Consider the following 13956-nt stretch of genomic DNA (forward strand, 5'->3'; position numbering starts at 1 on the left):
TCCTGGATTATTTAGGTGAGCCCTAAGCGCAATCACAAGTGTCCTTTCCAAGGGAGGAGGAGGGAGATTGGATAAAGGAGAGAAGGAGAGGTGCAGCCGGAGCAGACAGCTGAAAGGGCTGGCCTGCGATGCTGGAGGGGCACAGCCGCAGAGCTGGGAGAGGCGGGGAGGTCCTGGGCGCAGCCCTGCTGTGCCTCACGTGGGCCCAGGGACATCCAGAATCAACTTCTGTTTCTTTCTACAATATTTTTAGTTGCAGATGGACACGGTACCTTTATTTATTATTATGCGGTGCTGAGGATCCAACCCAGGGCCTGGCACGTGCTCGGCCATGCTGTACCACCGAGCCACAGCCCAGCCCAGACGCTGTTGTTTTAAGCTGTGTTGCTCTGGCCATGTTACAGGAGCCACAGGGACCTGGCTAGAGCTGGAGCCCATTCTAAGTAGATGGGAATCTTTTCTGAGGTGGCGGGTCCCTGATGGGCTACAGGGAGACTGTCACAGCCCTTCCCTGAGAGCTGTGGTGAGCCTGGGTCAGGGCAGGACGGGGTGGAGGGTTCTGGCACTTGTGGGCACGTCCTCCCCCAGTGACAAGGACAGCTATCAGACTGTCCAACCCCCAGGGCTCCGTTAGGGCCGCCCGACTCTGCGCAACTTCAGGGCCCATTTCCCGACCGCGCCTGCGCGCCAGGCCTCTGCTGCAGGAGCCCGTTCATTCGTCATGGTCAATCCACTCCTCACTGGTCACTCTCTGGCTGCTTCGCTCCTGCATTTTCCCTCCTGATGGCTGAAGCCAACCTCCACTGTTGCAAATGCAGGGTCACAGGGGACGGAAACTGCAGAGTGAGGACCCAAAGGAACGCTCCCGGGGGCGCTTCTGGAGGCTTCTCTGGTGGCCACCCCCTTTACCTTCCGCCACCCCAGCCAGAAGGCGGCTTCCCTCTCTCCGCCCTGCTCTTTGGCTTAACTTAATCAGAGCCTTTCTGGGCTCCTTGGCATCTGGCCAGGGTCGAGGACAGAGGAGGTTCTGGGGCCCTGGGCAGCAGCGCCTGCAAGCCAGGCTTCAAGGTGGCACATGGGAATGGTACAGGTGGGCTAGGGTGAGGAGGGGAGGCTCCAGCCTGGGAGGTGGGGAGGGCAGACCCTCCTCCCACCTGGGGCCCAGGGTGCGAACATCTTGGCATGTGCCGTGGTTTGGAATGTTCCCCAAGACTCATGTGAAGGCCTAGGTCTGTGGATCCTGTTCCTGCAGCCCAGGCTGACTGGTGCCAGGTGAATAAGTCCTCAGAAGGCTGAGACCATTGAATTCCAGTCAGTCCTTGGCACTTTCCGGAACCTGCTCTACACTCTGGGCCACTGAACCCCCCTCCTCAGAGTATCAGAGGTGGGTTCAGGCAGAGACCAGCCACTGGTCCCCTATTCCTCACCCTGGGAAGGGGCCAAGGAGACACTCTGTCTGTCCTGGGACCCTCCTGGGTAGGAAGGGCACCACCTTGGACTCACTCCCTTCTTTGGAAAAGTCATCTCTAGCTCTCAGAGCCTGAGTCCCCCGTATGCTCCTCTCTGGGGCCATGTGCAGTCCCAGAGGTAGGAGCCCCCATGCCTCCTGTCCCAGATAAGCAGAAAATGCACGCTGCAGAATTCCTTTCCCAGAGGTGAGCTAAGAATCCATCCATCCACTGCCCATGGCAGGTGCAGGGCTGAGGTGAGACATGACCCAGCTCCAGGGCCAGAGGACAAGGCCAGAGTGGCAGGAAATGACAAGTCTGTCCATACACGGGGCTTCCTGGGAGTGGACATTTGAGTAGGTGCCATGGCTCAGGGAAGCAGATGCAGGGCACCGATGGCAAAGGTGTTAGGGCACAAAGCTGGCAGGTGCAGAGCTGGGCAGGCAGAGCCAGCTGCCAGTCAGAGCCTGCCTAGGCCTGTGGGAACCCTGGGCAGCAGTGGGCAGGGGCTGCTGGGAGCTGCCTTGGGCAGGGTGTGGACAGGGGCTGCTGGAGGGGGCACAGGACAGTTTGGAGGGTCCCTTAAGAGCTGGACCAGACCCTGGGAAGGCCAGAGTGTGGTGGCACACGCAGCTGAGTGAAATTCCCGTGGCTGCTGAAACAAATCACCCAGCTGGTAGGGTAAACGAGAGGCTGGTTCTCCAGTTCTGGAGGCCAGGTGTCTCAGTGGAGGCTGGGGCGGTGGGTTCTGAGGCTGCAGGGAAGCGCCCTCCTTCCCAGCTGCTCGTGCTGTGGGCACCCCAGGGCTTGCCCACACCCCCTGCCTCCATCTTCACACAGCCTCTTTCTGGTCTGTCTTGGGTCCTGTGCCAGCTGCCCTCTTCCTGGGACACCAGTGGACAGGAGGAAGGGCCACCCTACTTCAGGATGGCCTCGTCCTAAGGTGACTATGTCTGCATAGACCTCTTTCCCCAGGGGGTCGCACTCACAGGTGGGAGCTAGGACAAGGGTCACACAACCTGCTTCTCAGGTGACACAATTCAGTGAGGAAGGGATGGACAGAGGTCAGTGGCAGGATGTGGGGACAATGTGGGCAGGCCACGTGGGAACCTGGAGATGGGGGCCGTGGGGCTGTGAGGAAGAGACAGGGGTCTCCAGGGCCCCTGGGTGCAGCCCCGGGAGCCCTGAGGAAGCTTCATTCCATGGGAATTTGGAAGAGAGCTTTCCTTCCCCACCCCCTTCTTCCTCCCCTTGTTTGTTCTGTGTGAAGCTGTACAGAAAAAGGAAGCGGTCTTCCTCATGACCTGTGCCAGATGACTGCTGCCCAGGCTGCAGGGCGGGGACCTCCTGCATGGCCCTGCCACCACCTGCCCAACCCGAGCTTGCCCAGCCTTCCACTTGGTGCTGATGCACTTTGGGGGTGGAGCACCCATGACGTGCTGTCACCTGCAGGCAGCACATCCCCGTGCCACGCTGAGAACGGCACAATACCACTGATGTGCCCACGTCAGACGGCACCTGTAACGTGGCAATCGTGGGCAATGTGGCCCACTGCCCTCTGCAAAAGGATTCCTCCTGGACTGTTTTTAGCTGATGCCTGGGGCTCGAGGCCCCTGGCTGGAGTCGCTAAACCCCTGGCTGCTTCTTCCAGAAGCCACTCCTGGCACTCAGTGGGCAAGTGGGAGCTGGGGTCTCCTTGAGGGGGCCCTTGGTATCTGGACCCTCTGGGCTCCAGGTGTCTGTTGGGAGCCATGTATAAATTATGGGCTTGCTTGAGCCATGAAGGCAGGGGGCTGCTTTTCTGGGAACTCCTGGGTGAGATTCCTGGCTGGAGAAAGCCCAGGTCACAATGGCCCTGCCTCAGCTCACAGCCCCAGGATCAAACACCGCTGCCGCCGAGAGGGGCGTCACCTGCCACCACAAGGTCCCGGCCACACTGGAAGCTGATGTACTTCCTTAGATAAAGGACTAGGGCCTTGTCCAGGTGTCCAGTTCCAGCTCCTCTCAGGGCTGGGAGACCATCAGGTGCCCCCCTTTTAATCTAACTTCTGTCTTTGTCTTCTTACTGATTATCTCAGAGCAGGAATCCGCTCTCGCGGGGTGCTGGTAACCCTGGCATAGGTGTCCTCCTGGGGTCCCTGACCCTCCAGCTGAGACACAGGGGCTCATCACGGGCATAGTTTGTCTGAATCAGAAACTGGCTGGGGACTTAGTGGCTGCATGTAATGACGTTGGAGACAGGCGGCCGCCAAGGAGCCAAGGCTCTGGCGTGGACAATCTGGCACCCAGGGACCACGGATATGGGGGCAGGAGAGCAGATGCAAGTGGAGCTGCCTGCAGAGGCCTGGGGAGGCCCTGCCTCAGCGAGTCACCTGGGAGCTGGGCAGAGATGCGCTGGGACAAGCAGGTGAGGGCCTGGCCCGCCTCACCATGCAGGGCAGCGGGGAGCGGGCGCCCCCACAGCTGCTGAACACACCAGCCTGCATCTGCCTTGGGCTCAGCCCACAGCCCCTGATCCCAGGAGCCGGGGACATCACATGGGGCGACAGGAAGAGGGATGAACCCTTAGGCACCAGGAGGCCCAGCCTGACCCTGAGCGGGGAGGGGCGCGTGGCCTCCGTGCCCTGTGGACGCCCTTCACCTCCGCTCTGCAACCCCCAAGGTGCTGCCAGCTCTGCGTCACCCCGTCACAGTCAACAGCTTGTGTGTTTGTGTGAGTGCATGTGGTGTGTCTGTAGTGTGTGTGCGTCTTGTGCTAGGAGGCGTGAGTGTGCCGTGTGGTGTGTTGATGCAGTGTGTGTGGTGTGTACTGATATGAAGTGAGGTGTGTGGTGTGTACTGATGTGAAGTGTGGTGTGAGGTGTGTGTTCATGTGCGCACTAGTGTGATGTGTGTGCTGCGTGCTGGGTGGTGTGCTTGTCCTGTCAGGACAGGTCCCTGCTTAGCAGGCCATGCTGCTGTCCCTCTGGAAGGGTGGAGGCAGCCCTGCCCTGTGCCCCTGCCTTGGGGCCACACTCCTCTGCTCTGGACCTGCCTCCTGTAACACCACAGTCTGCTCTTGCCAAGAGGGTGCTCCACGCCTCCCACCCCTGCTGCGTGGGCTGCACCCCTACTGCGTGGGCTCCACCCTCGCGTGGGCACGAGACAGCACTGAAATAGGCCTCAGGCCACAGCCCTGCACCCTGTGGGCCCAGGTGGGCGCTGTAGGTCTCCAAGACCCCAACGGCACTTGGCTGCCCCCAGCTGCAACATCCAGAGCCTGAGTAGGTCCCGGGCTCTGGCTTTCCTGTTGGCGGTGCCTGTGCAGTACCAGGCCTGCAAGGGAGCTGCCTCGAGACTCCAGACCTCACATGGCCATCCAAAGCCTCCCTGCCCATGGGACCTCTGTGACATGGCCCTGAGGAGGCACCCCAGGGCTGTCCCCCAGTGCTCTGGACGTTGCGTGCCTGCCAGCCACCCTGGCACTGTGCTGGAGACAGCCTGCCCAGCTGCAGAGCCCGGCGGGAGCCGTCACTGCAAATATAAGTTCCAGGTGGAGAGATTACCGAAGATGGCTTGATGATAATGTCAACTGCGCTGCCTCTTTTCCTGTTATTTGTAAGGCTATAAAAGTTGAAAAAAAAATTTCTGCAGAGGAGAAGCCATGAGGCGAGAGACAGTCTGAATCACCAGGCTCCATTAACTGGTCTGCCTGCAAAAAATAAATCAACACAGCGGGCGCTGGGCCCCCTCCCACGCAGACCCTGTCCTGGGCACCCCGAGCCCGCCACGTGCAGGGAGGAGCAGCTTCTCCGCGTGGCGCCCTGTCCACTGACAGGGCAGTCAGGCAGACCCGCCAGCCCCAGCCACTCCATGTGTGGGTTTGGACTCTTCCCAGAGGCCCACAGGGGATGGGCAGCTCCTGAGGCTGCACATGGTGGGTGGGCAGCTAAGTGGCAATGGAGGCCGAGTGCCCAGGGCTGGAATGGACGCTTTCCATACAATCCCTTCCACGGCCAGGTGATCTCGCCTGCACAGCTACTGTTCAGCCTGCAGCTGCCAGCTCTGCCCACTGCCAAAGAAATGCAGATCCATGGTGCCCCGTCCACCCTCCCTGCCTCCTGGGCTCTCCGCAGCACCTCCCTCCAAAACATCGGGAGGAGCAAAGAGAGGCACCAGGGACGTTTTTTAGTGAGGAGAACCAGCGGAAGGAGGGTGGGCCTGAAGCTAACCTGGGAAAGGCGTCCCTGAGCTGAACGCTCTCGGTCAGGCCTTGTTTCCAAAGCATACCAGCACACAGCCGTGCTGGCGGGATGTAGGGCGCCAGAGGCCACTCTGTAATCTGGAGCCAGAGGACCTCTCCCAACCAGGCATAGGGATCGGGCTGCCCTGAATCCATGACATGGATCAATAAGTCCAATAAGTAACAAAAACAATGCTGTCCATACAATCACCAAGGGCCCGTGCACTTGGACGCATGAAAGCACCCAATCTCCCCAAACCCTGTGAAGCAGGCAGGCCCTGACCTCCACCCACAGATGGAGGTTCTGAGGCACGGAGAGCAAGGGGAGCAGCAGATGCCACACAGCTACCAGGTTCGGTGGCAGAGGGCCTTGCCAGGGTCTGTGCAGCCAGCTGTGAGGTCACAGTGAGGCTGCCTCTGGAAAGCACCTGCCCCAGCTTGGTGGCCCCATCCTCACCCCAGGGGGGGCACCACTCTACCTGCGGGGACCCACTGCTCTTGGCTGGCCCCTTGCAAGCCCAGGAGACAAGAGTGGGGGCGACCGAGGTCCACAAAGCTTCGGCAGACCCAGGATCCCTCCACTGCGCCTGGGAAGCACCCTGTGGGCCAGCTCCGCAAAGGAGCTGGGCAGAGCTTCCGCGGGGAGAGGGCTCTGGAGACAGACATTGGCGATGGCCACACAAACATGCAGATGTGCTTAATGTCCCCGAATGGTGCACTTAAAAATGGTGAAAGTCATACATTTTTCTGTCATGTGTAGTTCATCACGATTTAAGAAATGAATTAGAGAATCTAAAACAAAAAGAGTAAAGCACTCTGGTGCTTCTTTGAACTGTTTCTAGACCCAGTTTCTAGGGTTCTGTGAGCCTGCTGTGGGACTGTGTGGCGGGGGCAGGGGACAGCAGACAGGGTGGAGCCAACAAGGCAGCACACTGCACCCTCGATGGGGAAGCCTCCTCCAGACGGACAGCAGGGCACCACCAAAGTGGCAGCTGAGGGCACGGCACAGTGGCCTGCAGAGGGACTCTGTGGAGTGTGGACACACACGCTCTGCACACTGCCACAGACGAGGGCCAGCTGTGTGCTCCAACAACACTGTCCCCAGATTCAGAACATGGCTGTGCAGACGCAGGATGAAAAGCAGGAGGCTCACTGCCGACAGGCCTGAGGAGCCAGCTCGGGCTCAGCCCCAGGCCCACCCTTCACCTGCCCCAACTGCACTCTTGGTGGGCCCAGGTTCCCGCCGGGGCTTCCCTGAAGCAGAAGTGGCAAGTGTTCAGGGGGACTGGGAGAAGGGAGCACCAGACAGTGTCTGCCTGGGCAGGACTGTCCAGGTGGAAACTTGAGGGCAGCAGATGAGCTGGTGACTGGATGGGACAGGGATCGGTGAGTACCCATGAGAGGCCACAGGCATGCTGGGCACCCAAGGAAGCAAGCCCAGGGTCTAGCCTCCCAGGAACCGCAGGCCACCAGGCAGCACTTCCTTTGCTGGCACTGAGGTCAGTCAGGGCTGCTGTGGCCCTGTCCCACCCCCCATGTGCCTGTCAGCCTGTCTGTGCTGATGGGCAGCACGTCCCTCCTCTGCACCCTGCACATCTCTGAGGCCAGACTCCCTCACCACAACGTGCTCTCATGAGACCGGCAGCCTCCTCGGCTCCCAGCACACGACAGTTCCACCTGCAACAGGAGACCTCCAGCTTGGAGGTGAAGGGGTCCTGGGCAATGGGGCCCAGCGTCTGGGGACCCTGGGCACTGTCTCTCTGTGGCTGCCTTTGGTTCAGACTTGCAGTGGCATTGGGAGAGTCACACAGGTGACAAGAAGGGCCCTGCCATGGCTTCTTCCAGGGTCTCTGAGAAGCATCAGGTGCTGAGCTGCCTGGTGCCCATGCCACCCAAACACTTGACATGATTCACCATCATCTGCTTGATCACTCTAAAGGGACGTCACCACAGTCCACTTTCCCCAGGAGAAAGTGACCAGAGAGGTCACTTCTACTGGCAAAGAGCAAAACCAGACCCAGCAAGGCAGCCTGTCCCATCTCCCACCCTCCTCATGACCACCAGAAGCAGAACAGCCCCTCTGTGCATCAGGGTGGCATTGCACATGGCCTGAGAGATCCCCAGGTCACTAACGGTCATCCACGTTGGCATCATGTGCATTCAGGTCTTCAGCGTCCCTTCCCAGGCTTCTGACTTAAGAGGCCCTCAGACCACAGCCGTGGTGGAGGAGGGTTTCTGAGTAGCTTCCATCACTGTGACAACATACCCACAAAAACCAACTAACAGAGGAAAGATTCATTCTGCTCAAGGTTTCAAAGGCTTCAATCCGTGGTCAGTGGGCTCCACTGCTCTGGGCCCGAGGTGAGGCAGCACAGGGTGGAAGGACCTGGCGGGCAGAGGAAAGCTCTTGGCAGCTACAAAGGGGCTGGGGAGGAAAGGCCATGGACAAGACATAGTCCCCTAAGAAACGTCCCCCTCCAACTAGGCCCCCCATTCTACACTCCCAGGAGTCCACTCAGCTATGAATCCCGCCAAGGATTATCCACTCACTTCCCCAGAGCCCCCCTCTGGACACTCTGCATAGGGACCAAGCCTTCAACACACGAGCCTCTGGGGACAGTCCAGATCCGACCATAACAAGCATCCAGTGCTCCCTGACGGCACGGTGCCCCACTCAGAACATGGACAGCACCTCCCCCCGTACCTGGTGGATCACCCTGGCCGGCAGGCGCTTGGCCGCAGGTGGCTTCTTGAAAGGGAAACAAAGCCAAGATGTTCTTGCAGGATTCAGAGCCCAGGTCTTACTGCAGCGGAGGCAGAGGGGTCATCCCAGGGGTCAGGATGGAAAGAGGGCTGGACATCCAAATGCTCCGTACCCCACACTCCCACCTCCATCCTCAGGCTGGGACACCCAAGGGGTATGGCTGACCCCTTGTCTAGCTCCCTGGGCTCGACGGGCTAGGTTACCATTTCCTCACCTGTCAACAGTTACAAACGTGTCACAGGAGGACAATGACTGCTGGGAATGGTGAGGATGACCAAATGGAGCATGAGGGGGAGGGGACACTGGAGAAGCAGGCAGCAAGGAGCCAGATTTGGTTGGGCTAGGACCAGAGACCACCCAGCAGGGCATGCAGAGTCTGTGGGCTCCCCATGCAGGGTTCTGAGCAAAGGATGAACACCTCTGGGGGGAAGATGGCAGGCCAGGCCTGGCAGGCTCACAAAGGCCCCTGGACCACGCTGGGTGGAAGACCAAGTGTGGAGGGAGCCCTGGGCTCTGGCAGGGGCAGGGGCAGCTACAGAAGCTGGGGGCAGTCCTCGGGTACCCAACCCGATTCCCAGCTGCTCTGTCTCTGGCTTCTGTCCTTTGGTTCTGTGCTTCAGAGCAGCAACAGCCTACAGAACCAAGTGCTCTTCACCCTTCGAGACCCGGGTTCCTGCTGCAGAGCAGGCCGGGGCAAAACCACAGCTGCTCAGAGTGGTGGGTGGGGCTGGGGCACCGAGAGTGGGGACCTTCCCCGAGAGCCACCAGAACAGGGTCACCGCAGCAAGGAAGCTGCAGGGTGCTCAGCCTTGCCCAGATGTGACCTCTCGACAAACCCACGCCCACGGCTGGCCAGAGGGCCCCCAGTGGCCTCTCCCACCTCATCTGGGAGGTTGGCACACCCAAGCCCAGAGGTACCACCAGGCAGGAGGCCCCTGTTATAGAGGACTTTATCCTGTCATCCTGGGTACGGCGGCTGAGCCCATCCTTTCTCCACAAATGAGAAAAAAAGGGCAGGTACTGAGGCTTGGGGCCTGGGCGAGGGAAGCTGAGAAAAGAAATTCAAGACCTCCGGGCAACCGCGCAGAGCTCGGGCTTCCAGAGGGCAGACTCCAAAGTCCCCTGACTCTGGGCCCGGGGCTCCTGCCTCCCTCCTTCAACAGCCCACCTGGGGACTGGATGCAGGGGTGGGAGGAGGCCTGGCCTGCTGCCCACCTGTGCACCCTAGCAAGCTGAACACTGGTTGACAGGGACAGGTGTGTACATGTGATGCTGGCCACGGGAGGCTGCCCCTGGCCACTGGGCAGTCCTAACCCAGGACATCCCAATGGCTGCCTGGTCTTCTGGGAGGGTTCCTTCCCCACCAAGAAGACCTTCACAGAGAAAGGAAAGCAATCCATCAGGCCCACATGCATGTACTGCCATGGGCTCTGCCCACCACGCGCTCTGCTGTGTCCCTCTGAGAGCCCGAAGCAACTGCCACTGTTTACCGTTTGTACTCTCCAAGGAACCAAGCCCAGCGCCTTGCTCAGGTCAGAAGGGCCTGTCCTAAGGTGGCAGTCACCCAGCAGAGCTAACCAAACCCGGTGCCATCATGGTCACATGGAACCCCGCACTCAGCACACCAGATGGTCAATAAAGACAGGTGGCTCATCGACCAGGTGATCTGCCCTGTCCCATTTAATCCCTTCAATGGCAGCTCACTCTTACCCCATTTCACTGTTGAGAAAACCTAACCACAGAGAGGGTAAGTGGAGGTGCTGCCAACAAGAGCCCAGGGCAGGAGTGCGTCCTCCAGGGCCCTACAGCCTTCGAAAGGGGCTTGAGAGCGTTAACCAGCTTCTCAAGGGAAAGTCCCTGGGATGGAGCACAGAGTCCCTCAAGCCTTGTTGCTGATCCCTGCTAGATAAGCCTGGGCAGGTGTCATGACACCTGTGTGTGTTTGGAATTTTCTTCATCTATTAAAGAAAGCACTGAGGACTGCCAATAGCTGCACGATTCTCCGAGTCCTGGGAATGCCAGCAGGATCATGCTCACAGCGAGACCTCCACAGGGAGGGCACCGGCTCCAGACAGCTTTGGCTCTCCACCCTGAGCTTTGCCAGGCGGTACCCACGAAGCCAGTGTTCGAATGACTTCCCCGTCTTCCATCTCCGCACTGTCTGGGGAAGGCTGAAATGGGCGGCATTGGTAACGAGAGGGACAAAGAGCAGAGAGAATGCAGGCGTGCTGTGCTTCCCTGTCACCAGGCTGGTGACCACTGTGGCAGAAAACAACACAGACCCTCCTCTCTGCCCGGGCCCCCACCCATGCCCTCTCCTTGGAAGCCACATGGGCGTGCTCCAGGACTTCCCGCGGAGGGGAGGCAGAGTGGGTCAGGCTGAAGTGAGAGCATGCTGGGAAGTCTCAGGAGCATCCAGTGCCTGGGACTCTAAGAAAAGGCATCTCAGCCAAGGACAGCATCTCAGAAAGTGCTCTCAGCTGAGCAGGTAAGGTCCCGTGGGTGCTGCTGGGTGTGCAGCCTGCAAGGTGGGTGAGCGGGCTTTACTTGCTGGTACTGATTCAGAAACCAGGGGTGGCCTGGCTCCCAGCCGAGGCCAAAGATCCAGCTCTAAGTGTCTGACATTGCAGATGACAGAAAGCAGAGGACGGTGAGAAGGGTCAAGAACAGTGACTGACTGGCAGGGCCACAGGGATGACCAGATTTAAAGAGCATGGCCAGTGTCCTCCCCAGGCAGGGTGAAGGATGTTTGTGGGGCGGACAGATCCGTTCCGCAGTGTTCCAGGCACTCTGTTTACATTCCCTCACCTACTTCTCCTTGCACTGTACGAAGCGGAAATCACAGACCAGGATGCCCACCCAGAGGAGCCAAGGCACTCGCTGTCCATCACAGCTCTGTCCCCTCCCTGGCCGCCACCTCTCCACCTACTGCCTTGTTGTCCCTCAGAGGTGGCCTGTGGGCAGCTTTCCTAGAGGTCACCCACCTTAGGTGTGTCCACTTCGGACAACTTACCTGCCCACAGTGCCCATCCAGCCTGGCCGCCCCAGGGCTCACCTATGTCCCTCCTGAGCCTTCCTCCACTTCCCACCTACTGCTCTAGGACCTCTGGGGAGTTCTTAGGAAGGACCTGCCACGCTGATCTGCTCACAGCACCTCATCAGCACTTCAGAAAGAGGCAGATCTCAATAAATCCTCACCTGAAGGGAAAATGCGCACACACTTGCCCGTGGGCATGTCTGCATGTCCACACACATGCATGTGTGTGAGCTGTGTACATGCACCTGGGGAAGCCTTTGGGCAGGGCCCTTCTTTCCTTTGGAACGAAGGAGGCTGTTACTTCCCTGTGTGTCCACAGGCACCATTCATGGAAGTCAGAGGACCTGGTCCATCTGCCCTTGATCAACTGTCCACAATGATGAAGTAAGGGGCTGACCACCTGTCCTTGATGATGCCTCCCACTCCCAGTTAGCTGAGAGTGAGGTGACTTGTTGACCACACTCTACTGACTAAGCTAGCTGAGGGCAGTCTGAGAACCCAGAGGTCCACACCCTGCTGGCCATCGCCTCCTGGCTCCTCTGCTGGGTTTCCTTGAACAGAAAGGTGGCAGCTGCCCTGGCACCCTGAGATGTCCAGCCGAAGTCTGGGAGCAATTTCCTCATAATGTCTTTTCCTCAGGGACTTTAGGGGGAGCTCACGAGAGCACCCCCACCCCAGCCAGCTCGCCATTGTCCCTGTCTTCCAATCAGAAGCAGAGGTCCTGGGTCTGTGGGGCCTGGACGCTGGAGGGGGCTTAGAAGGGGAGAGGCTACGAACAAAGGGGGTCCTTGGCGAACCCCTCTCTTATGCGACTCCTGTGGATAAGGAACCCTGGACATCTGGAGAAGTCCTTCCCACCAAGGGATTGGCAGACGCACCGCAGAGCTAACCGCGGGCCGCCCCGACCCCCAGCGAGGGCCCAGGAGACACAGCAGCCCGGAGTCCCCTCGGCTGTCAGAGCTGCCCACCTGCGGGGACGCGGACCCCACCCACCCCGCCGGCCCGGCCCGCACCTGCGCGGCGCGACCAGAGGCGGCGGGAGAGCTGGACACTGCCGAGCTCCGCGCCCGGCGGCCGGCAGGTCACCGCCGCTCGAGCGCCCCTCGGCCGTTCCGCCGGAAACCGCGGGCTCCACGCACCGCCTGGGAACGCAACGGCTCTGCCCGATCCGATTTTTCAAAAGGGACCAGTGCCACGAAATGCAAAAATGCCCCCTCGAGAGTGGCCCCCTCCCGGGAGCCAGCGCGCGGGGACACCTGCGCCCGCCGCCCCCGCGGAGCGGCACACCGAGGCCGCAGCGGCTGCGCGGGGCCGGGGGGCGCGGCGGGGGCCTACCTTCTGAATGCGTCCATCGATGTCCAGGTAGATGGCCTTGGGCCGGTAGCTGGAGGAGCCGGACCCCATCCTGCGCCCGCCGCCGCACTTGGACTTTTTACTGTACTTTCCCGACGCGGCCGCCGCGCGGGGAGGGCGGGGGAGGGGCGGGGGCGGGCCGGGGGCGAGCAGCCAACCCGAGCGCCCGCCGCCCAGCCGCCGCCGCCGGCTCCGCCCCCGGCCCGCCCCGGCCCGCCCCTCCCCCTCTCCCTCTCCCCCACCCTCTCCCCCTCCCTCTCTCCCTCTCCCGCTGCCCCTTCTCTCTCTCCCTCTCCTCCGTCACCCCGTCCCCTCCCTTCCTCTCCACTCCCCGCTCCAGCGCCGGCTGCTCCCTCACTCTCCCTCCCCACTTTCTCCCTCCCTCCTGCCTCCCTTTCTTCCTCTCCTGGCTCCTCCCCCTCCCACGCGCCCCCTCCCCACCTTCTCACCTGCCCCCCCATCTCACCTTATCTCTCCGTCCTCCTCCTGCTCTGCCCCCTCCCTTTCTCCAGGTCCCTCTCTCAACCCTGCTGTCCCTCCCTCTCCCCTCTCTCCCCGCTTCTGCTGCTCACCCCAGTTTCCTCTCCTCTCCCTGCCCTCTCCCCGTCTCACCCCTTCTCCTCTCTCCCACCCTCTTCCCCTTTCTCCTCTGCCCCCTCATCCTCTTCACCTCCCTCCCAACATTAAGGCACCCCCTCTTCCTTTTGACCCCAGCCACCTTGGAGACGGGGCCAAGTGGACATCCAGTGTCTACCTGTCCTCTGTGCAAATGTCACTCCTTGCCTCCCAGGGGGTCATTCAGTCCTCAGTAATCACTGAGCAGGGCCCTGAGCCGAGCCGTGGCTGGGTTTTCACCCAAACCCAGCCCGCTTAGAAAATTCCCCCAGGCTCCCCCCTCTGGCAAGCTTGCCACCCTCACTTAATTTGAATAGGAAGTGGGAAAAGTTCCTTTTCATTCATCTGCATCCTTTCCCAAGTTGTGGGCACTTGGGGGAGGGCCAGGCTCTTCCCTGCTGCACCTGGAGCTGAAATGCAATTTTGTTTCTGTCCTTTAAGGAGCCCGAGGATTGCCCGTGGGCAGCCTGCTGGGTCCAGGCTGTGCTGGTCCCCCACTCTGTGTTAATTGTGCAGG

General features: G+C 60.4%; 1 protein-coding gene across 4 annotated transcripts in view; it reads right to left on the reverse strand.

Annotated features, from left to right (window-relative positions):
- Pde9a (phosphodiesterase 9A) overlaps nucleotides 1-12932 on the reverse strand; it is an 84800-nt gene extending 71868 nt beyond the window's left edge. For all 4 annotated transcript variants that reach the window (XM_071615004.1, XM_027929015.2, XM_027929013.2 and 1 more), the window contains exon 1: nucleotides 12807-12932. In XM_071615004.1, the coding sequence (XP_071471105.1) occupies nucleotides 12807-12875 (69 nt within the window). In that variant the 5' untranslated portion in view covers nucleotides 12876-12932. The remainder of the gene's footprint in view (nucleotides 1-12806) is intronic.
- Between the last annotated feature and the right edge of the window lie 1024 nt (nucleotides 12933-13956).

The sequence above is a fragment of the Marmota flaviventris genome, chromosome 8 (genome assembly GCF_047511675.1).
Source record: "Marmota flaviventris isolate mMarFla1 chromosome 8, mMarFla1.hap1, whole genome shotgun sequence".
Taxonomy (NCBI): domain Eukaryota; kingdom Metazoa; phylum Chordata; class Mammalia; order Rodentia; family Sciuridae; genus Marmota; species Marmota flaviventris.